Below are 24,299 nucleotides of genomic sequence, written 5' to 3' on the forward strand. Positions count from 1 at the left end.
GTATTTGGTACAGAATAAATTCATAGATAGAGAGGAAAAGTATGGGAATAGACAAAAACTCCACTTCTTGTGAACTCACACACAATAGCTCAGGGATTTACTCTCTCGGCGTGGAATATACTCCTATTACGCTCCTCTATGCTGTATAGCAGAGAATAGAATAGAATATACCTCTTTTATACTGCTAGGATGAGACTATGAGACTGTAAAGTTCCTTTGCCAGCCCAGTATAGGAGAGCATTTAAGGGCCGTTTAGACGCTCAGTCCCGGACTGCAGTCCAGTGTGACAGAAATCAGCTCGCGTCCAAACGTTCAGTCCCGGTTTGCACTACCTCTTTTATACTGCTAGGATGAGACTATGAGACTGTAAAGTTCCTTTGCCAGCCCAGTATAGGAGAACATTTAAGGGCCGTTTAGACGCTCAGTCCCGGACTGCAATGCATCTCTGGATCTCTTTACCACCGATCTCTGGACGTAAACTAGAATACACCCTGCTCCTTATACTGTCAGAATGAGACTGAAAAGTCCCTCGAGTTCCGCAGTCTTTTCATATACATATTATGTACAATGGTTAGACTTGAATCCTATAACAGGAATAGTGTTGTATGTAGCTATTAGATGGTGTAGAATGTAGATTGTAGACAACACACAGAACATAACCACCAGAACACAAACGCTCCTCGTCTCTTTTATCTGAACACAACGGTTGAATGGAACACAACAATACACCGTGACTGATGTGGTCATGAACAGAGAGAGTGCACAACCCGGCAATATTATAACGATGCATGTAAGGAGACTATCGTAAATGTTGAGATGTGACATTATAGACGATAAAGTTGACGTCCACGGAGTTATAATATTATTGATGCACCTTTTACTTAACTACACGGCACATTTTCAGATTGAATTCGATACCAAGATGATTCGCTTTGTTATAACTCGACCTAAAAGCACGCATAAGTCTTTACTTGGGCTTTCCGTATATCCTTTGCAAAGGATAGTTTTTAATTGCCTTATCCAGAAAAGATAGTTGTGCAATCGGTGGAAATTTTTGATGATGTGTTTTTAGTGCCAAAACACGTTTTGAAGTCCCTAAAGTCAATAGCCAAACCATTTATATTATAACGATGCATGTAAGCAGACTATCGTAAATGTTGAGATGTGACATTATAGACGATAAATTTGACGTCCACGGAGTTATTATTGATGCACCTTTTACTTAACTGCACGGCACATTCAGGCCGGGGTTTACCAGGATTAAGATCACATGAGGATTTCCCTATCTATATAAATGAAATCGTAGATTTGTCTGTACAATGTACATACATACTTATAAATTCTCATAAGAGGATTTCCCTATACTTAATACCTTAGTCTATTTTCAGATTGAATTCGATACCAAGATGATTCGCTTTGTTAAAACTCGACCTAAAGGCACGCATAAGTCTTTACTTGGGCTTTCCGTATATCCTTTGCAAAGGATAGTTTTTAATTGCCTTATCCAGAAAGGATAGTTGTGCAATCGGTGGAAATTTTTGATGATGTGTTTTTAGTGCCAAAACACGTTTTGAAGTCCCTAAAGTCAATAGCCAAACCAGATAAGATTTTTCCCCTCAATATTTCCAGTCGTTTTCGTGAAATCCAGGCGTATTTTAGGCTTTATCTTCACACTTTAAATTTTGTTTAATTTTAGAGTGACTTATGGACATCCTGTAAGAGATCACACTATTTCTCATTTCAATTCTCAAAGCGGCTTTTGCGTTTGCCATTACGGTGAGGTATGCTTACACGACTACCTCTATCAATAACTGCGTTATATTTTTTCCCAATCACCTTATCAGAGCGGTGGGTTTCTCTGATAACGAGAAGCTGGTTATCATGAGAAGTGGCTTTAAACCCTTTCACCCCGACTTATTTTAGGACCAGAATCTTTCATTTTTTCTAACCAGGTAGGTATTATTATTATTTGGACTATAATGTCCTCCTAGGACTACTGAATAAAAATCGATCTGGATACAAAACCAGACAAGTTAGCCAAGTGAATTTTACTGTCGTCTTAGATCACAGAAGAAACGTTTGAAAAACATTGAGAACGGAATCTTTTCGATAGGTCTGGAATGATATATCCCACTTTTAAAATAATAATGATTCTGTGGGACGTATTGTCCCTTTAAGGGTGAAAGGGTTAAGATCGGAGAAGTTATTGTTCTCTTTCGTTATTTTGATTGGGTGCCGTAGCCATCCCGTGTTATCGGGTCGAACTTTGATTCCTCTCTCAACTTTCAACCTGATCTCAACCTTGGCTGACCTCTCTCTCTCTCTTCCTCTGCTTCTTTTTTCTTCTTCTTTAGCTGCTTCTTCTTCTTCTCTCTTCTATTGTTTTCCTTCCTTCCTCTCTCCTCTTTCTTCCCTTTCTCTCTCTTGACAATTCTCTGTTTACTTCTCTTGACCTCAACTTTTAGTGACCTTTTTATGCTCTCTATAATTGTGTATGTATGTCCCTATGTCTAAACTAAATTGTTTAGGGAACACTATCGTACATAGTTAGAATAGAATAAACCTTGTTTATACTGCCGAAATGAGACTGAAAAGTTCCTTTACTCCCGCAGTCTAAACAAAGTTAAATAAGCAACAAACAAAAAAAGAGGAAGAAAAACAGAGATGATGTAAGTACTAATAAGGAAAGAAACCGAGAAGGAAAAAAAAGAGAAAACATAATAAAGAAATGAAGAAAAAAAAACGAGCCAGAATGAGTGAAACTCAAAGGTGGTAAGGAAATGGATTGTGAAGATTGAAAAAGACAAATTGGTGGCGAGAAGAAGAAAAACAGGGAAAGAAGAATGGGCAGAAAGAAATACAACAAGAAGAACAACAACAATACACAAAACTTGACAAGGTCATGGTGAATATAACACGATGACTAGGTGGTCCACAAGTCTTTCGATATGAATATGTCTTGTCAGAAGTCAAAATGAACTCCCAGCTTTTGCAAAAACAAAACAAAAATAAAATGCATAAAGAAATGAGTCATAAAAGAAGACCCAGATTTGCTCGGAATTCCTGGAGGACCGTCTATCAGCCGATGCCATTACAAAAACGGGGGGAAATTTCCCTTTATTCCCTCGAGATCCCGGGGGAAAAAGCCTCCGCCTTTAGCCTGCTGATATTGCTGCAACTTGGAAAAGGAAACTCGAAAAAAACTCGAAACGGAGAAGTCTCTCTTTTATATCTTGAGGTTCGAAGAAAACTCGAAACGGAGTACGGAGAAGTTTCTTCTCTTTTATATCTTAGGGTTCACAAGATGGGAAAGGATTTGGATTTCACTGGGAAAAAGATCACATGGATGGCGAAGCATCATAATTTCGTTTCAACGTGACACAACTTCACTCAGAGAATGCCCCCGCCAAGGACATGTATGCAAAAATGTGCATTCTGTGAAAACGTATATTATGTTTCAAATATGTATACGACTATACGAGCATTAACATATACCTAGACGAGAGATGGAGTCTTCAAACAGTCAAACACACATGATATAACGTGTATATTGTCCCAGTATGTTAAAAGCCGAATTATTGCGGATTATTTTGGTGTACTGGCCATCAACATGGGTAAGCTTCGTGCTCGGAATTCTTTGTTCTTCAAACAACGAATTCTCTCGTTTTAGGCTGAAACGAATTCTTGTTAGACTGAATTTCAAAAGGTTTATGATCCGGATTTCGTAATTGTGTTGTCGTCTATTTTATGGTTCAATTTGAACGTAGAATGCAGCAATGAATAGGGAAAAGAGACATTCAAATTTTCAGGGCTTATGGTCAAAGAATGATCGAATTTCCCTTTATTCCATTTTAAGACTTTTCGCAGGCACTGTTGTCAAATTGAAATAGATAATTACACAACGGCATTCGGCAGCAGGCAGCACTATGTTAGTATGTTTTAATTTAGGTTCTGATATTAGTACATATAGGATAGGCATCGACACACGGAACAGTGTCAACAAAATACCAGCCTAAGGTATTACGTGGCGGAAGGCACAACTTTCCAGCCAGTCTTCTTTGGTTGATCTCATCATCGTCAATCACTATCACTATATTAGTTATTAATATCCCATCATAGCATCGACGCATTGTTCGTCAAATGTACTTAGTGGTTCCTAATCCCAACCGTTCAGATAGACCTGAAGTATTTTGGTATTACTTAGATCTTTTGTGATCGTTCTCATATGGAAGGGGCCACATTTATTTAAATGGAAACAGATACATAATGCCGATCGGCAAATGCCGAATGAGTGGAAACGCACCATTAGGGGGGAGGGGGATATGCCCGTTGTAACGCTATTTTATCCCACATCATGGAACAAAGTTCCCTGCGTTGGGAATCACTTGAAAGAATAGCTCATCCACAGTCTGTAACTGTACTCCGAATATAATGACTCACAGCAACATGTTGACACCATATGGAGTCCATATTATGGATTATATAGGACGAGAGAGCAGCAAAAACGAAACTCTAATGCATGAGGGGAAAACACACACGTACATATGGAACATGAATTGCCAGCCAGGCAGTAGGCAGTACAACTTCCCAATATTTCAACAACTGAAACAATAGTTATGCGATCTGTCGATTCGTTGGCGCTCTATTACCAACCTCCAGGCACAAAAAGCCCAATCAGAAGCTTAGGTGTAGGGGCAAACAGCCCTAGCAGAAAAAGGAGAAGATAAAGAAAGTAATGAGAAGGAAGAAGTAGAAGAATCAGTGGCTGCAGAAAAAGGTGATAATGTACTTCCTACGTAAAAGAAGATGAAGATGAAAAAGAATAGAGGAAGAAGAAGATGGGTAAAGAAAAAAAGAAGAAGAATGTGAAAATCAACGTGAAAGAGAGAGAGAGAAATAGAAGAAGAACAAGAGAGAGGAGAAAGGAGAGGAGACAGAGAGAGAGAGAGAGAGAGACAGAGAGACGAAGCAGAAAAAGGAGAAGATAAAGAAAGTAATGAGAAAGAAAGTAATGAGAAAGAAGAAGAAGTAGAAGAATCAGTAGCTGCAGAAAAAGAAGGTGATACTCTACTTCCTACGTAAAAGAAGATGAAGATGAAAAAGAATAGAGGAAGAAGAAGATGGGTAAAGAAAAAAAGAAGAAGAATGTGAAAATCAACGTGAAAGAGAGAGAGAGAGAGAAATAGAAGAACAAGAGAGAGAGAGAGGAGAAAGGAGAGAGGAGAGGAGAGTGAGAGAGAGAGAGAAAAGTAGAAGAAGAACGTGTAAGAGAGAGAAAGAGGCACAGAAATCGAGACCGGCATACATAAATAAGAAAGGAGGAAGTCAGATAGAGAGATTAGAGATTAGAGAGAACTGACTGCAGGAAAAATATTTCTCCAAAGAAATAGAGAGAGAAAAGTGAACGAAAAACAGAGAGAAAACGAGAGAGGAAAAGAGAGGGAGAGAAAGAGAAAGAATAAAGTTCAGTAGTGCGATAACACGTAGGAAGTAAAGAAGGAGGGAGGGAGAGGGGAAGAGAAGAAGGAGAAAATTATGGACGACAGGGGAAGAAGAATGAGGGGGTAAGGAAAAGGGGGGAGGAAGGTATGGATGTGAGGCAAAAGGAGAGAGGGAGGTTCAAGATAGCGCATAAATTTTCCTCCAAACTTTTCGAGGGCAAACACCGGCCAGTGACGTTGTTCGTAGAAACTTTACCTAGGAACTTCACAGACAGTGCGGGCTCTCGAAAAAAATTGAAAATATTGGCCATTATTTGCTAAAAATTACAAAGTTTGAACCAGACATATTTAATTAAATGTAGACTAAGTGTTTGGTTGACTGTAGAAGTCACTCGAAACAAAGGGGCCCCCAAATGCCCACTCCTGTCTAGAATCTAACAAGAAAATTTTCTTGAAGTGTTGAAATATTTTGTCATTTTTTGACAAATTTCGTCAAAGTCAGACAGACGAAAAATTTTAGTCGGACAAACGTTAAACGGGACAAATTTAATACTTCTTCGGAAAATCGATAAGGGAAATAATAGAGAAACCAAGGAGAGAGAGAGAGAGAAAAAAAAAGAGAGAGAGAGAGAAAGAGGAGGCAGAGAGGACAGGTAGAGAGAGAGGGAGGAGGCAGAGAGAGGGAGGAGGCAGAGAGAGGGAGGAGGCAGAGAGGAGAGGGAGGGAGAGAAAGAGAGAGGGACAGGGAGACAAAGAGAACTATATTCCGCCGTACTTTGTTCCCTAATTAAGATTTCTCTTCCTGGTAATGCGGGCTTTATTTTAACAGCAGTAGCACTATAACTGTACCATATACGGCCCTATCAGATAAAACATAACACTATAGCCGTATATACGGCCCTATACAATACATATTACATAACATGAGGATAAGTACATGAAAAAGTCATTTGCTGACGGGGGAAAAAAGCTCTGCCTTGGTAAAAGCCTTTTTTGAAACGTTTTGAAGGGTACTCCTTCGCACTCATATGAACAGAGTCCATAAAAAAAGATCCCTAGTCAACCTTTTTGTGCTCAAATTGATAGCTTGAGTCTGGGACAAGAGCATGGATTTCAATGATTATGTTGTTAAATGACTTCACTTTTTTCTGGATAACCCATGTTAAGTAAATATTGCATAATGATTTCAGACTTTGAAAAAGACAGTGAGTCACCTATGTAGCTATCTAATCTAACCATGTACATAATTTAATATATATTGCATAATGATTTCAGACTTTGAAAAAGACAGTGAGTCACCTATGTAGCTATCTAATCTAACCATGTACATAATTTAATATTTATTTATATGTAGGTTGTAGGTATAGGTAGATAGACTTCAGGGCTTTCAAAAACATTGCCATTGAACTTTTTCTAACGAAATTCCTGAGTGCGGATTGAAGTGTGTAGGACTATTGCAGATTGCACCCAAGACCTTCAAGTAAGTTTAAGATGGGTTATTATATCCTGTGTAGTGTTGTAGTCCTTCACAAATAGAAACATATTGTACAGTTATTTCAGACTATCAAGCCACCTACGCAAAACATCATAACACAGAATGTGGAACAGAAAATCATTTGTCTGCGTGCCCCTGCCCAGCCTTTGTTATCAATTTGAACTTTGTCTTGAAGAGCTTTTGATGTTCTTTCCCCCCACCACTCATTCATTAGGTATTTGAAATGACCTTCAATATTACTTGGAGGGGAAGGGGGAGAGGTAGGTAGGAGAAGTACCCACAGTTGGAGGGAGGGGACGGACGGTTCAGACGGTTAAGAGTGGGCGGTACCGAAAGGGCGGTTGCTATGACGACAGAGACCAGCATTGGGGGACGCCTGTCCGCTCCAATTTGCCGGGCTTGATCGGCAAAAAGGATACGGATCACCCGGCTGATGTAATAAAAACTGGTGCTTACATATATACTTATACTGCAACAGTAATAACAACAACCGAGTTTCAGTTTACCCTGGTAGTAAAATTTCAACTAAGTGATCTCATCAAACGCATTAGTGAGGTCAAAATTCCACGCCTCGGTTGGGATTCGAATGCACGCTATGCGGAATACCACGCGGCCGTACAAACCACCAAACCCACCAGGATGTCATTGAGCACCTAAGGGCTGTCCAAGACAGTTGAAAATGTAGATTTCTTTTCTACAGCAATCACCAGCCCAGCGGCGCGTCTGCCTTGTAAGCCCTAGGCCGCGGATTTAATTACCGCACGGGGCAGATTATATCCTGAACGGGTAAAGATCGTTCTCGGAACGGCTGGCTTTCTCCTAGCCTGTGTTCTTTCTCTCTTCGCTTTCGGGGCGATAAGGCCTTAGCAATTATAGTTTCCTCAATCAAACCCCTTGAAAAAAAAATTACAGAAATCGAGGCCAAATAAACGTTCAGGGAAAGCAAGTATGTATCTGCAAAGCTTGCAGTACAAAGAGTAGCAGGAAAAGAAAGAATAGGAAAAATGTCAGCCTAGTTAGCTTAGTTGGTAGTGCGTCTGCCTTGTAAGCGCTAGGCCGCGGGTTCGATTTTTACAACCAGTCTTTCTTCAATCCGAGGTAAAACGGAGACCCTTCATTTCATTTTGCTAGAATTTCCTCTTTCCCCATTTTTTCTTCTCCTTTCTTACAACTTTCCATTTTTTTAAATTGCAGTTTCATTCGAACTTTTCTTTTTTCTTCCCGTACTTTTAATTAAAATGTAATTCTCCACACAGATCCCTGGCAATGGCAACGTCAAGTGAAAGGCATATAACTGTGTGGATAAAATGTGTATAATACACGTTAAAACTGTGGATAAAGTATGTTTCATACACGTGCTAGATGAGATTTTTTTAATGAGACACATAATATCCTGATAGCCTTCGGATGAGGCCTGAACATTTTAATCACCGTGGTGGAATTATAACTCCAGTTGGAATCGAGTTTTATTTTTAAAACTCGCAACTCTGGAAACGGTCTTTATATCAACCAGGGGAGCGGATTGCATCATTGGCATCACACGCATTGAGCAATGCGGACCAGATCGTATGAAATTAGAATAGAAATTTACCTTGTTTAAAGCTGAATCTTGTTTAATGAATTTAGACTGTACGAGCTTGTTTGAACGAAATGAAAATAGTAAATGTAAATGCAATTTCTTTGTGTTATTATGTCACAACTTTGGTGCTTACTGCAGCATTGTAAGATTTTTTCTAATAGCTCAATTATCCTAACATCCAATGTTTACCTACCATGCTGGCACCGGTCGCTATGCGCATTTACTTACATGTCGGTCGCTATGCGCATTTACATGTCATAGCTACTCATTTTCCTCACGAGGCTGAGTGGGCCCTGCAACAGCCAGTCACGGAATCAATCATTTTGTATGATACAAATTCCTTGACCCCGCCAGGAATCGAACCCGGGTCTCCCGCGTGCAAGGCGAGTGCAGTGACTCGAAATGAGAATAGGTAAAATAGAAGCTATCTTGCTTATACTGTCTATGCCTTTTTTAATGAAATTAGAATATACGAGCTTGTTTGATGAAATGAGAACAAAATACAAACATATGTACCTGGTTTAATACTGAAAGCGTGGGACCAAAAAGTCCTCCTAATCTTGCAGGCTAAACATGTCTTATATTGTGGTAAGGTGAGTACGGTTGAAAATCAAAATTCACAGACACAACTGACCAGACCATTCAGTCTCAAAGATCACAGATATAAAGAGGTGCTTTTTTCTTTCCGAACCGGAACCAGTTCCGTTGTGGAACCTCTATGCTCAACAAAGACAGATAACCCAAAATAAAATAGAAAGTTAAATAAGCAACAAACAAAAAAAGAGGAAGAAAAACAGAGATGATGTACTAATAAGGAAAGAAACCGAGAAGGGAAAAAAAGAGAAAACATAATAAAGAAATGAAGAAAAAAAACGAGCCAGAATGAGTGAAACTCAAAGGTGGTAAGGAAAGGGATTGTGGAGATTGAAAAAGACAAATTGGTGGCGAGAAGAAGAAAAAGAAATAGAAAAACAGGGAAAGAAGAATGTAAATGTAAAATGTAAATGCAGTTTCTTTGTGTTATTATGTCACAACTTTGGTGCTCACTGCAGCATTGTAGGATTTTTCCAAGGTTGTAGGTATAGGTAGATAGACTTCAGGGCTTTCAAAAACATTGCCATTGAACTTTTTCTAACGAAATCCCTGAGTGCGGATTGAAGTGTGTAGGACTATTGCAGATTGCACCCAAGACCTTCAAGTAAGTTCAAGATGGGTTATTAATATCCTGTGTAGTGTTATAGTCCTTCACCAATAGAAACATATTGTACAGTTATTTCAGACTATCAAGCCACCTACGCAAGACATCATAACAAAGAACGCGGAACAGAAAATCATTTGTCTGCGTGCCTTTGCCCAGCCTTTCTTATCAATTTGAACTTTGTCTTGAAGAGCTTTTGATGTTCTTTCCCCCCCACCACTCATTCATTAGGTATTTGAAATGACCTTCAATATTACTTGGAGGGGAAGGGGGAGAGGTAGGTAGGAGAAGTACCACAGTTGGAGGGGGGGACGGACGGTTCAGACGGTTAAGAGTGGGCGGTACCGAAAGGGCGGTTGCTATGACGACAGAAACCAGCATTGGGGGACGCCTGTCCGCTCCAATTTGCCGGGCTTGATCGGCAAAAAGGATACGGATCACCCGACTGATGTAATAAAAACTGGTGCTTACATACATATATACTGCAACAGTAATAACAACCGAGTTTCAGTTTACCCTGGTAGTAAAATTTCAACTAAGTGATCTCATCAAACGCATTAGTGAGGTCAAAATTCCACGCCTCGGTTGGAATTTGAATGCACGCTATGCGGATTACCACGCGGCCGTACAAACCACCAAACCCTCCTGGATGCCATTGAGCACCTAAGGGCTGTCCAAGACAGTTGAAAATGTAGATTTCTTTTCTACAGCAATCACCAGCCTAATTAGCTTTGAAGGCAGCGGCGCGTCTGCCTTGTAAGCCCTAGGCCGCGGATTTAATTCCCGCACGGGGCAGATTATATCCAGAACGGGTAAAGATAGTTCTCGGAACGGCTAGCTTTCTCCTAGCCTGTGTTCTTTCTCTCTTCGCTTTCGGGGCGATAAGACCTTAGCAATTATAGTTTCCTCAATCAAACCCCTTGAAAAAAAATTAGAGAAATCGAGGCCAAATAAACGTTCAGGGAAAGCAAGTATGTATCTGCAAAGCTTGCAGTACAAAGAGTAGCAGGAAAAGAAAGAATAGGAAAAATGCCAGCCTAGTTAGCTTAGTTGGTAGTGCGTCTGCCTTGTAAGCGCTAGGCCGCGGGTTCGATTGCCGCCCGGACGGATTATATCCTGAACGGGTAAAGTTCGTCCTCGGAACGGCTGGCTTTCTTCTATCCTGTCTTCCTTCTCTCTTCGCTTTCGGGACGATAAGACCTTAGCAGTTATAGTGCCCTCTATCGAACCTCTTCAAAAAAAAATCTACAGCAATCGAGAGGACAAATGAACGTTCAGGGAAAGCAAGTATGTATCTGCAAAGCTTGCAGTACAAAGAGTAGGAGGAAGAGAAAGAATAGGAAATGGACACATCAAGAAAATGGACATGAAACTCAAGGAACAATAAGACCAGAAGGGAAGGGAAAGAAGTTAAGTGAAGGACTAGAAGGAAGAAGAGAAGTGGAAGAAGGAGTGGGAGGAAAAGAAAGAGAAGAGGAAGGAGAGAGGAAAAGGACTTTGAGCCTCTAAAAATAAAACGGATACGAAAATTTTCCTCGTCCTAAGTAATACGGTACAAATCGATGAAAAAGAAGAGGAAGAAAAAGGGAGAAGAGGAAAAAAAATGGGAGTGTTCCATATTATAGTGACAGATGGAGAAAGACAGAGGATGAACTTTTAGTGAGATAGAGATGGAGAAACAGGGAGGAGGAAGAGGGATGGGGATAGACAGAGAGACAAAGAGAGGGCTAAAGTGAAGCTTTTAGTACGATAAAGAGAAAGAGAGAGAGAAGGGAAAAAAGAAAGGTTTTGTAAATTAAAGAAGAAAGCTTTTGCAACAATTAGGAAAGAATAAAATGCTGGTATTGCATTCTTCCTCTACAGTAAGGGCCCAGGCCCTTTCTAGGTCGATACAAAGTAGAGTAGTAATTTAGGTAATAAGGGGATAAAAAAAAGGGCACAACCCTAATTGCTTGGCCCTTTATGAGTAAAACTAATCTGCTTTCAAAATCGTGAAAAGCATCAGTTGGTAAAAGAATGGATTTGGTCAAGTTGGAGGAATAAATAAATGTCTTTTCTTTGTGTTACTATATCACAACTTTGGTGCTCACTGCAGCATTGTAGGATTTTTCCAAATACATATATCGCAATAATCCAGCTCCCAATTACCTACCATGCTGGCACCGGTCGCTATGCGCATTTATATTACATAGCTACTCACTTTCCTCACGAGGCTGAGTGGGCCCCGTAACGGCCAGTCACGGAATCAAACATTTGCATTATACAAATTTCTTGACCCCGCCGGGAATCGAACACGGGTCTCCCGCGTGCAAGGCGAGCGCAGTGACCACTACGCCATGGGAGCTGACTAGCAAAAACAAAACAAAAATAAATGCATAAAGAAAATGAGTCATAAAAGAAGACCCAGATTTCCTCGAAATTCCTGGAGGACCGTCTATCAGCCGATGCCATTACAAAAACGGGGGGAAATTTCCCTTTATTCCCTCGAGATCCCGGGGGAAAAAGCCTCCGCCTTTAGCCTGCTGATATTGCTGCAACTTGGAAAAGAAAACTCGAAACGGAGAAGTCTCTCTTTTATATCTTGAGGTTCGAAGAAAACTCGAAACGGAGTACGGAGAAGTTTCTTCTCTTTTATATCTTAGGGTTCACAAGATGGGAAAGGATTTGGATTTCACTGGGAAAAAGATCACATGGATGGCGAAGCATCATAATTTCGTTTCAACGTGACACAACTTCACTCAGAGAATGCCCCCGCCAAGGACATGTATGCAAAAATGTGCATTCTGTGAAAACGTATATTATGTTTCAAATATGTATACGACTATACGAGCATTAACATATACCTAGACGAGAGATGGAGTCTTCAAACAGTCAAACACACATGATATAACGTGTATATTGTCCCAGTATGTTAAAAGCCGAATTATTGCGGATTATTTTGGTGTACTGGCCATCAACATGGGTAAGCTTCGTGCTCGGAATTCTTTGTTCTTCAAACAACGAATTCTCTCGTTTTAGGCTGAAACGAATTCTTGTTAGACTGAATTTCAAAATTTTTATGAGCCGGATTTCGTAATTGTGTTGTCTATTTTATGGTTCAATTTGAACGTAGAATGCAGCAATGAATAGGGAAAAGAGACATTCAAAAATTTTCAGGGCTTATGGTCAAAGAATGATCGAATTTCCCTTTATTCCATTTTAAGACTTTTCGCAGGCACTGTTGTCAAATTGAAATAGATAATTACACAACGGCATTCGGCAGCACTATGTTAGTAGGTATGTTTTAATTTAGGTTCTGATATTAGTACATATAGGATAGGCATCGACACACGGAACAGTGTCAGCAAAATACCAGCCTAAGGTATTACGTGGCGGAAGGCACAACTTTCCAGCCAGCCTTCTTTGGTTGATCTCAACATCGTCAATCACTATCACTATATTAGTTATTAATATCCCATCATAGCATCGACGAATTGTTCGTCAAATGTACTTAGTGGTTCCTAATACCAATCGTTCAGATAGACCTGAAGAATTTTGGTATTAGATCTTTTGTGATCGTTCTCATATGGAAGGGGCCACATTTATTTAAATGGAAACAGATACATAATGCCGATCGGCAAATGCCGAATACGGCCCTATATCATAGATAAAACATAACACTATAGCCGTATATACGGCCCTATACCATACATATTACATAACATGAGGATAAGTACATGAAAAAGTCATTTGCTGACGGGGGAAAAAAAGCTCTGCCTTGGTAAAAGCCTTTTTTGAAACGTTTAGAAGGGTACTCCTTCGCACTCATACGAACAGAGTCCAGAAAAAAAGATCCCTAGTCAACCTTTTCGTGCTCAAATTGATAGCTTGAGTCTGGGACAAGAGCATGGATTTCAATGATTATGTTGTTAAATGACTTCACTTTTTTCTGGATAACCATGAACTGGTTAGCTCCGGTTACATATTTGGTTAGCGAGTGACCGCGACTACCACGCCGGCGAGGACTGGTTCTTCGCCAAGTCGTTCACACAGGATGGAACTGGTTTTAATATCGGCCGAGACCGGTCGAGTTGGAAATCGGACGGTGAAAACGGCCCCAATTCCAAGTAAACGAATAATTGAACAAAATATGAAAACGCCAGCCTAGTTAGCTTGGAGGGTAGCGTGTCAGCCTTGTAAGCACTAGGTCGCAGGTTCGAATCCCGCCCGGGGCGGATTTCATCCTGAAGGAGTAAGGTTTGTTTTCGGAAAGGGTGACTTTCTCCAATCCTGTCTTCCTGCTCTATTCGATTTTGGGACGATAAGAAGACCCTAGCAGGTACAGTTCCCTCAAGACTAAATAGACAAATTTAGTTTAAAATTTGAAACTCACTTCGGTCATTCAACAACAACAACAACAAGAAATGATCATCTTCTCAATGTGATGGGAAGACCTCTGTACTTTCAACACAAACACACACAGAGATTGATATAAAACACCACATACACAGATACATATATACACAGACACTTTCAAGATACCTAGCGCATAAATTTTCCTCCAAACTTTTCGAGGGCAAACACCGGCCAGTGACGTTGTTCGTAGGAACTTTACCTAGGAACTTCACAGACAGTGCGGGCTCTCGAAAAAAAAAAAGAAAATATTGGCCATTATTTGCTAAAAATTACAAAGTTTGAACCAAACATATTTAATTACATGTAGACCAAGTGTTTAGTTGACTGTAGAAGTCACTCGAAACAAAGGGGCCCCCAAATGCCCAATCCTGTCTAGAATCTAACAAGAAAATTTTCTTGAAGTGTTGAAATATTTTGTCATTTTTTGACAAATTTCGTCAAAGTCAGACAGACGAAAAATTTTAGTCGGACAAACGTAAACGGGACAAATTTAATACTTCTTCGGAAAATCGATAAGGGAAATAATAGAGAAACCAAGGAGAGAGAGAGAGAGAGAAACAGAGAGAGAGCAAGAGAGATTGATTGATTGATTGATTAATATTTCTCATTTATTTCACACATAATAAATTACAATTTTTGTCATCTCCTAAGCTATTACCGACAGATGGACAGAGTAAGAGAGAGAGCTGTGGAGTAAGATAGAGATAAAGAGAGAGACAGATAGACAGAGATGTAAAGTAAGAGAGACAGATAGTCAAAGAGAGAGAGAGAGAGAGAGAATGGTGGCCTAGAAAGGCTTGAACTCTTGGCACGACTTGGAATACCAAGTAATACTTAAACCATGACAAGACCAAGTTATAATAAAACCAAGTTTATACCCCAAGCAGATATCCAAGCCAGCAAGAAACCAAGAACCAAGCCAAGTCTTCTGTTCCACATAACCAAACGCAAGCTTCACCATCATAGAAGATATTGTAAACAAAACTCTTCTTTTGGATTGTATGACAAACGAATATGTACTTCACTTTTTTGTTACCCCATTAGTTAAAATGGACCTTCACAACTTCTTCTTTTTTTTTCTCAAACTAGGTAGGAGGTAAAGTAGTTTCAAAATAGGAAACTCCATTAGAAATAGACCTTGTGATTGATTTTGCACAAATATACGTAGGAATCGACCTTATATTCTTATTTTTTACCCCAAGGCATATCCTCTATTTCTACTGATGCTTCAGTGCAGCTTGAGAGCTAGTTTTTTGTTCATAAATATATGGATGGCCCTTAATCTTGTTCACCAGCCTAGTTAGCTTGGTTGGTAGGGTCTTGGTTGCATCATAGAAGATATTGTAAACAAAACTCTTCTTTTGGATTGTATGAAAAACGAATACTTCACTTTTTTGCTACCCCATACCCCAATAGTTAAAATGGACCTTCACAAAGTTAACGAGTCCTCAATCAAGTATTTGACAACTCTTCTTCTTTTTTTTTCTCAAACTAGGTAGGAGGTAAAGTAGTTTCAAAATAGGAAACTCCATTAGAAATAGGCCTTGTGATTGATTTTGCACAACTTTTTACGTAGGAATCCCAAGGCATATCCTCTATTTCTACTGATGCTTCAGTGCAGGTTGAGAGCTAGTTTTTTGTTCATAAATATATGGATGGCCCTTAATCTTGTTCACCAGCCTAGTTAGCTTGGTTGGTAGGGTGTCTGTCTTGTAAGCCCTAGGCCGCGGATTCGATTCCCGCCCCGGGGCGGATGTCATCCTGAACGGATAATGTTCGTTCTCGGAAAGGCTGGCTTTCTCGTATCCTGTTTTCCTTCTTCTTCGATTTCGGGACTATAAAACCCTGACAGTTACTCGTACAGTTCTCTTTCACAAACTTCTTCAAATGAATATGACTCACTTCTTCAAATAATATTTATCTTCAAATGAATATATAATTAATCCTTACCTGTGTAAAGCTGTCGTCCGCTGCGCATATGCCATTTGAGCTTGCGATGGCATGGTCGGGGGGGTAACGGCCTCCATCTAGTCGATGGACTCACACCGGGCCGACCACATATTAGCGGATCCTTGTGGTGTGCGGGCCGGGGTTCGAGTCCACCTGTGGAACAGAAAAAAAGAAAAAAACGGGGTTAGTTTTATTTATTATATTTTTTCATTCATTATCATTATCACAAAGGTTTAGAATATGGACAGACAGTTCCAACCTACCGCTCGAAAGCGAGAAGCATCATATGATGTTTCCGACAGCGTCAGGTAGCCATCGAAAGCTTCCTACCTCGACTTCTTTCGCCCGGATTTCTACAAGCTCGGTCTTCTTAATCTGAACGATACACTGACAAAAGTTTTCCTCCGATAAGAAAAACAGTTTCGCGTACCGGGACCGAGTAAAGGCTCTGATTCTTTGAAAAGAAGTCTATATTCCCCCTAGGACGCTAAAACATTCCCCTAAGGCCCTAGGTCTAAACTGCAGGGAATTCGAGGCAGGAAATGTCTCAACGATAAAATAAGCTAGAACGACGCACATATCATAGTTTATTTTTCATTTTACTTTTATTTATTTATCCTTTGTTTTTTCGAACAGCATTAACATGAAAATAACAACTCATTTTGCATCCTCCCGCCATCTTTTTCCGAGAAAGTAGAAAGGCAAGAATAGCACAAATTCAAAGTACGATTTTATCAGTATAAAAAGACCATAAAAAAGGGGGCGAAATTTGAAGCGTAGGAAAGGGGGAAAAGGAACCGAAATTGGCATCGAGCTATAAAAAAATTCCCGTTAACGACGCGCGATGGGAAATATAAATTCCAAAAAAAAAAATCCCGTTTTTATGACTTTCTACTGAGGATGTTTCCTCCCGCACGGCCCGCCCACACTATTTTCTGGCATTTCTCTCTAGTTTTTGCTGCGTTCAGATCCTGCATGAAGCAGGTTCAAAATATGATGCTTGAAGTAGATTTTAAAATTTTGAATTAAATAAAGCTTGGTAATTTGAAGAGGTACTCTCAGTCTGCCTTAATTTCGAAGCTGACTTGAAAAAGTTCATACTGGATGGATACCTACCTACCTACGTAATTTACAAAACTCGTTGCAGTCAGAAAAAAAAAAAAAAAAATGGGAATGAAATAGAGGGGTGTCCGTGTCGAATGGACTCGTTCTGCAGGGTAGGATTTATAGCTCCCTGGAAACACAAATAATGTTTTTTTGCTCCTATATTTTTTCTGAATTTCGTTTTTTTAATTTTTATTTTATTTTTTCGATTCACGTGTTGGAAGGAGGATGTCGGTGAAACTTGTTTTTTTTTAACATTTTCCCTAGAAAATATTTCCTATTCCACTACGCTAGATATTGAGAATATCATGATTCAGTTAGGTTTGGTACCTCACTTGTGATTCTGACATGACTGAATCATGGACTTGGATCTTGGACTCACCTTATGACCTGACTCCTACGTTCCAGCCACTAACGCCAAGCCACATCATTCTGAGAATTTGAAATAAAATATCCCATGAAAAGATATCCATTAATCTCATCATCTCAAGATAATTCAGCAGAAACCCCAGTTGGAAATGGTATAAAAAAAATAAAAATCTGGTGTGAACATCACACGACTTTCCTTATCCTATTAAATTAAGCTTATTTGAGTGTTCTTTCACCTTAACTTTTACAATATCTCTCAGAGGGTCGTTATGCAAAAATTCAAATGCAAATTCACACAAAAGGGTCCAGTTGAGTGGGTCCAAAAATTTACTAGTGAGGCCGCGAGGCGAGTATACTCCATTTTAGGACAGATTGATGACTCAGTAGAAACATACCTACTTAAGTAGATTATTTGTCAATAAATTTTATTGTTTCTCTCATTCTTAAATTATTCAAATATTCAATAAATAGTACCTATGTAAGTCTATCTTTCTGTACGATTGCTATGAATACACCTCACTCCCTCATAACTGGTCAGAGCCAGATCTAGATGAATTCCCAGTAACACCGACCATGGGCGGTCGTTCACATTTGGCTGAAAACTAGACACACAGGTCAAACAACATGGTAGAAAAATATCAGATCAACCATTGTAACCGGTCGAAACCTGCCAAAAAGTGGCCGAATGCCGCCAACTACAGCACCTATCCTAACCAAGTATTTTGTGTTGCATCCTTGTTACATGTACTATTACATACCAAATTTTAAGTCTCTAGCTCATACCGTTCCCGAGATATTGTTCAATTACAGCGAAAACCGCCAAAAAACGGTAAAATGCCGCCAAGCGTTGCACCGGTCTAAACCAAAAGTTTCGTGTTGCATCCTTGTCATATTTGACAGCTGCATGCCAAATTTCAAGTCTCCAGCTCTTTCCGTTCTCGAGATATTTTGTTTACAGACAGACAGAAGGAAGGACTGAAACTTCGGTTTAGGCTCTAGCTCTAGGGACCTCAAAACGTGTTTTGGCCTTTTGGCACTAAAAACTGACCATCGAAAATTCTTTCCTATAGGATAAGTAAAGTAAAAGACACACACAGAGATACACAACAAAACGGACTTGGTAACGAAAATAGATTACCTAATATGGATGATCAATGTATAAAACGAGATAAAAGTGAGTAAGAAAAAGAGAGCGAGAGAGAGAAGAAAATGAATAGGTAAGTATATATAGGAAAAGATTCATACGAGAGAGTAAGAGGGAGAGAGAAAAAAAGGAGAGAGAAACTACCTAGGCAAGAGAGAAAGAGACAGAAAGAGAAACAGCAAAGGAGAGAGACAGATGGACAGAGTAAGAGAGAGAGAGCTGTGGAGTAAGATAGAGATAAAGAGAGAGACAGATAGACAGAGATGTAGAGTAAGAGAGACAGATAGACAAAGAGAGAGAGAGAGAATGGTGGCCTAGAAAGGCTTGAACTCTTGGCACGACTTGGAATACCAAGTAATACTTAAACCATGACAAGACCGCGTAATTTATTATTATCTCGGGAACGATATGAGCTAGAGACTTGAAATTTGGTATGTAGTGCAGAAAAGTGACAAGGATGTAACTCAAAACTTTGGGTTATACAAATCTTGACACTGGATTGTTATTTTTGCAATATGATAAAATAGTAATACCTAAGTAGTAATAATAATACCTAAGTAAGATGATTTGATGAAAAATTGGGTTTAAAGTAGGTATGACTTCAATTTTGTATTGGGTACTTAGGTAGGTATGTATTTTCATTCCCTCCTCCCTGAGGAGTATAGGGTGAAGATGGATAATGTGGATGGATAGGTATAGACATTTTTAAAATTCTATGATGATATTAAAAAATAAAGTTTACTTCAAGATAATTAAATACTTTGCTCTGTATCTGTATGTAGCTATGTAGTCTTCTAGGAATTATTTTTCAAATTGCATATTATTAAGTTAAATAAATAAGTAAGTAGTTAGGCACTTATTTTATTTTAAAATATAAAAATATTTCAGCGACCATGAAATAGATTTGAGTAGCAGCTAAAAGTTTTTATTATTAAAGCCAAGTTGGCTAAAAATAATACCAAGCTTTCATGCTTGGTGAAAAATAATAATACCAATATAAATTGCATTTTGACAAAATTAAAAAACTTGGGACTTTTAATTTTTAGGAAATGGTCAAAATGCTCATCTCTAAGGTTTTTTTATACATATTTATTGATTCAAAGATTTACTAGAGAGAACCTACCCTGGCCACATAGTAACTTTTTACACTAATTATTCTCTTATTTTGGCAAAACTAGGTACATGCTCAATTTGAGGAATTGTAGTAATATTTTAGTAGAGTAGGTAATTTTAACTATCTTTCAAATTGCAGTTGGGTTGTAGGAATGTCAGCTCCCATGACATTTGTAGGAATGTCAGCAAAAGAAGGCTCAAAGACACTCGGACCGTCTGACAGTCCTAGCTCTGTGAGACTGCGGTCTGAGCGTGAGTGACGAACAAAAACATTCGTTCCTCTAAAAGTGGTCAGTCTCTAAGCTCATAGGTCGTTTGGCATGTAATGTAATAGAAAGTCGTTCGATGTTGGTTCACACCAGGTTTTTTTTAAACTAAATTCCTTCCGGAATGAGCTCCTATTTATCATGTTTTCATTAATTCCACATAACCATCTAGTTCTCAAGCTAGTTGGTCTTCTTCATCGAAGAATTCCACCTGTTTTTTTCTTCACTTTTTCCTCAAGAGAATGATTCTTTCATGGCCAGAGGGGGGAATCTTTTAAAGCATAATTTCATAGAAAATAACATAGGTAAACCAGAATGATAAAATCGTTGAATAAACGGTCTACACTGGCCCTCTATAGCCTACAGATTGCGCCTATGGCTTCTTCACTTTTTTCCTCAGAAGGATGATACTTGAAAAGGGGGGGATCTTTTCATCATGATTTAATAGAAATATATGTGATATAGGTAGATATTTTACCTATATTATGATCATTTTTACTTTCTAATTTAAATAGGATCATAGAAATCAATTATAATGTAGAAATTTTACCAACATGTATTTTGATCAATTTTAGGATCACAGAAATCAATAATAAAATACTCAAAGCGGTTTATAACCAGCCCTGATTAGACGCATGAACTGGTTTTCTTCACTTTTTTCCTCAGAAGGATGATACTTGAAAAGGGGGGGATCTTTTCATCATGATTTAATAGAAATATAGGTGATATAGGTAGATATTTTACCTATATTTTGATCATTTTTACTTCCTATTTTAAATAGGATCATAGAAATCAATTATAATGTAGAAATTTTACCAACATGTACCTATTTTGATCAATTTTAGGATCACAGAAATCAATAATAAAATACTCAAAGCGGTTTATAACCAGCCCTGATTAGACGCATGAACTGGTTCGTCCGACTATTGAACTAATAATGCTGCCGAAATTATAAATTCCAACTTTCTATGGTTAAACCACTTTCATTGGAGGAAAAAAAGGTACCAAAAAACCATAAGTAGATAGCTAAGTATCTACCTACTTATTTATTTATTTTTTCAACAAATACTCTCATGAGCTTTATTTGGTCATTTTGGTCTTTTTTTACAAAAGAAAAAAAATAGGTATACTTACTTACCCTCTTTTGGAGATCAACTTGGCTTAAATAGATATTGAAAGAGAGCATATGCACAAAGTATGACATGCCCTTGGGTATATTTAAACCGCTTAGAGGCGATTTTTTTTTTTTTTTTTTTTTTTTTTTTTTATATTTTATTTTACTCTTCTTGGTTGGTAGCCCTAGGCCGCGGATTCGATTCCCGCCCCGGGACGGATTTTATCCTGAACGGATAATGTTCGTTCTCGGAAAGGCTGGCTTTCTCCTATCCTGTCTTCCTTCTTCTTCGATTTCGGGACTATAAGACCCTGACAGTTACTCGTACAGTTCCCTCTCACAAACTTCTTCAAATGAATATGACTCAATCTTCTTCAAATAATACTTATCTTCAAATGAATATATAATTAATCCTTACCTGTGTAAAGCTGTCGTCCGCTGCGCATATGCCATTTGAGCTTGCGATGGCATGGCGCCGTCCATCGATGTCGACTGACGCCGTCCATCAATGTCGACTGACGCCGTCCATCGATGTCGACTGACGCCGTACGCTGCCTCGACAACATAGATTCACCTCGTCGATCGACGGCGTCGACTAGGTACCTATATGTGGACACAGCTTTAGAGAAGATGAGACTGCCTAAAAATGTGTTTTTGGTGGACTCCGAATCTCTCCCTGAAGCCCAAATCCAAAGTTTCAGCCATTGGTCCGTGTGTGTGTGTGTGTGTCTGTCTGTGTGTCTGTCTGTAAACAAAATATCTCGAGAACGGTAAGAGCTAGAGACTTGAAATTTGGTATGCAGTAGTCAAATGTGACAAGGATGCGACACGAAACTTTTGGTTAAGGTAGGTACAACGCTTGGCGGTATTTTTCCGCTTTTTGGCGTAATTTATTATTATCTCGGGAACGGTGTGAGCTAGAGACTTGAAATTTGGTATGTAGTCCACAAAAGTGACAAGGATGTAACTCAAAACTTTTGGTTACCATAGGTGCTGCGGTTGGCGGTATTTTGACCGATTTTTGGCGGTATAAAAAAACACCCAAATAAGCATAATTTAATAGGATAAAAGTCGTGTGATGTTCACACCAGATTTTTTTTTTATCATGTAAATAATATGTTCCTTTTCTACTTATCAAGAACCAATATACAAATCTTGACAACTGGATTGTTATTTTTGCAATATGATAAAATAGTAATTCTTTTTTTTTATTATTATTATTATTACTTTCCTTATCCTATAGGAAGGAAAGTAATGTAATCGGGTCAAAATTTCGATGGTCAGTTTTTAGTGCCAGTATATACTCAAATGCACACAAGCCTTTTCTTCGTCCGACTATTGAACTAATGCTGCCGAAATTATAAATTCCAACTTTCTATGGTTAATAAACCACTTTCATTGGAGGAAAAAGAAGGTACCAAAAAACCATAAGTAGATATCTAAGTATCTACCTACTTATTTATTTATTTTTTCAATACTCTCATGAGCTTTATTTGGTCATTTTGGTCTTTTTTTACAAAAGAAAAAAAAATAGGTATACTTACCCTCTTTTGGAAATCAACTTAAATGAGATATTGAAAGAGAGCTTATGCACAAAGTATGACATGCCCTTGGGTATTTTTAAACCGCTTAGAGGCGAAAAAAAGTTTACAGATTTGAAAGATAGCTTGGACTTTTTTACTTTCCTTATCCTATAGGAAGGAAAGTAATGTAATTGGGTCAGATTTTCGATGGTCAGTTTTTAGTGCCAAAACACGTTTTGAGGTTCCTAGAGCCTAAATCCAAAGTTTCAGCCATTGGTGATATTTACAAAAAAAAAAGACTTGAAGACTAAGGTTTCACACAGATAATAAAAGGAGAAAGTAAACAGATTAAATCTTCTTATATAGAAGATCTAAAAGCTCGGTAGTGAAAGAAAGATACGTTTTTTGTTTTTTTTTTTTTTTAGATGGATGCCGTGGGTTTGACGTTAAAGCTTCATCAAAATTTTAATGGATGAGATGTTTATAATTGATGTTAAGAGTTGTAACTCGTACCATCAGAAACGGTTTTATTCTCTATGTATTAATCTACATTTTTTCAATAGAATACACCGATCCCATCCCAAAGAGAGAATCATTAGAAACTTATTTATGTTTATACAATTTTGTTGAATCTCACTCGTAAAACTTGGTAAAGGATTTTAATTTTCAGGGTTCAAAAATTAAAACAGTTGTTAACGTAAATATGAAACCATAATAATAAAAAGTGTTCGTACTTTCGAAACCATAAATTAATAAAAATCGGTTCGAAGACCGAAATATTATTTTTGGAAAATCGACGATGATGTATTTAGATATAAGTACCAGCGATCTTTATAATAAATAATAAAAATTTATTATTAAATACCGTGAATTGAATTGAATAAATTTTGAATATATTATTTACCAGTTAAACTATTTATTATTTAAATAGAATAATATCTTTCTATGCATAATGTCTATCACCAAGTTTCCCTCCGTAATTTATCTATACGTTAAACTTGTTATTATAGATCTTCCATGTCTATGTCTCGAGACATCAAATTATATAGATGTCTTCATTACTGTATTAATACCTCATAGTAATATCTTAATTTTTACAGATATGGATAGGTAGGTGTAATAGGTATTAATTAAGTGGGATTATAGAGGAGTCCCTCCCTCCCTTACTTTATGTAGGATGGGATTTCATGGGTTATGTTTTAACTTCCAATATTCATGGGATGAAATTTGGGTTAAAAAGTAGGTTAGTTGAATGAGATCCATAATTAATAATGATGAATCCATAATAATAAAATAGGTATAACGTTTTATTGTTAGGTCACAGGTTCTAAACATATTGGGTTTCAAAACTCAATGTAGGAACAGTGAAAACACCTGATGTATGGTTTAAAGTTCAGAGATCGAGTATAGCGAAGGGCTCTATTATTATTTTAATGCGGCTTTTGGCGGTTTTTCGCCGTTTTATGGGCGGTTCGCAACGTGGCTGGAATTGGTTTTCAAAAGCACAGCGTAGGAACAGTTGTAAACTGTTGACGTATGAATGGTTTTAAAGTTCAGAGATCGAGAATGGCAAGAGCTCTATAAAACAAATGTCTGTCTGTGTGTGCC

The 24,299-nt window shown here is 38.3% G+C and overlaps 1 protein-coding gene across 1 annotated transcript in view; it reads right to left on the minus strand.

Annotated features, from left to right (window-relative positions):
• The window catches only part of LOC103511607 (nuclear receptor corepressor 1), an 84,829-nt gene that overhangs the window by 59,035 nt on the left and 1,495 nt on the right, over positions 1 to 24,299 (minus strand). The window contains exon 2 of the mRNA XM_026825358.1: positions 16,059 to 16,211. Within this exon, the coding sequence (XP_026681159.1) occupies positions 16,059 to 16,135 (77 nt within the window). The 5' untranslated portion in view covers positions 16,136 to 16,211. The remainder of the gene's footprint in view (positions 1 to 16,058; positions 16,212 to 24,299) is intronic.

Source organism: Diaphorina citri, unplaced genomic scaffold (genome assembly GCF_000475195.1).
Source record: "Diaphorina citri unplaced genomic scaffold, Diaci psyllid genome assembly version 1.1 scaffold34, whole genome shotgun sequence".
Lineage (NCBI taxonomy): Eukaryota > Metazoa > Arthropoda > Insecta > Hemiptera > Psyllidae > Diaphorina > Diaphorina citri.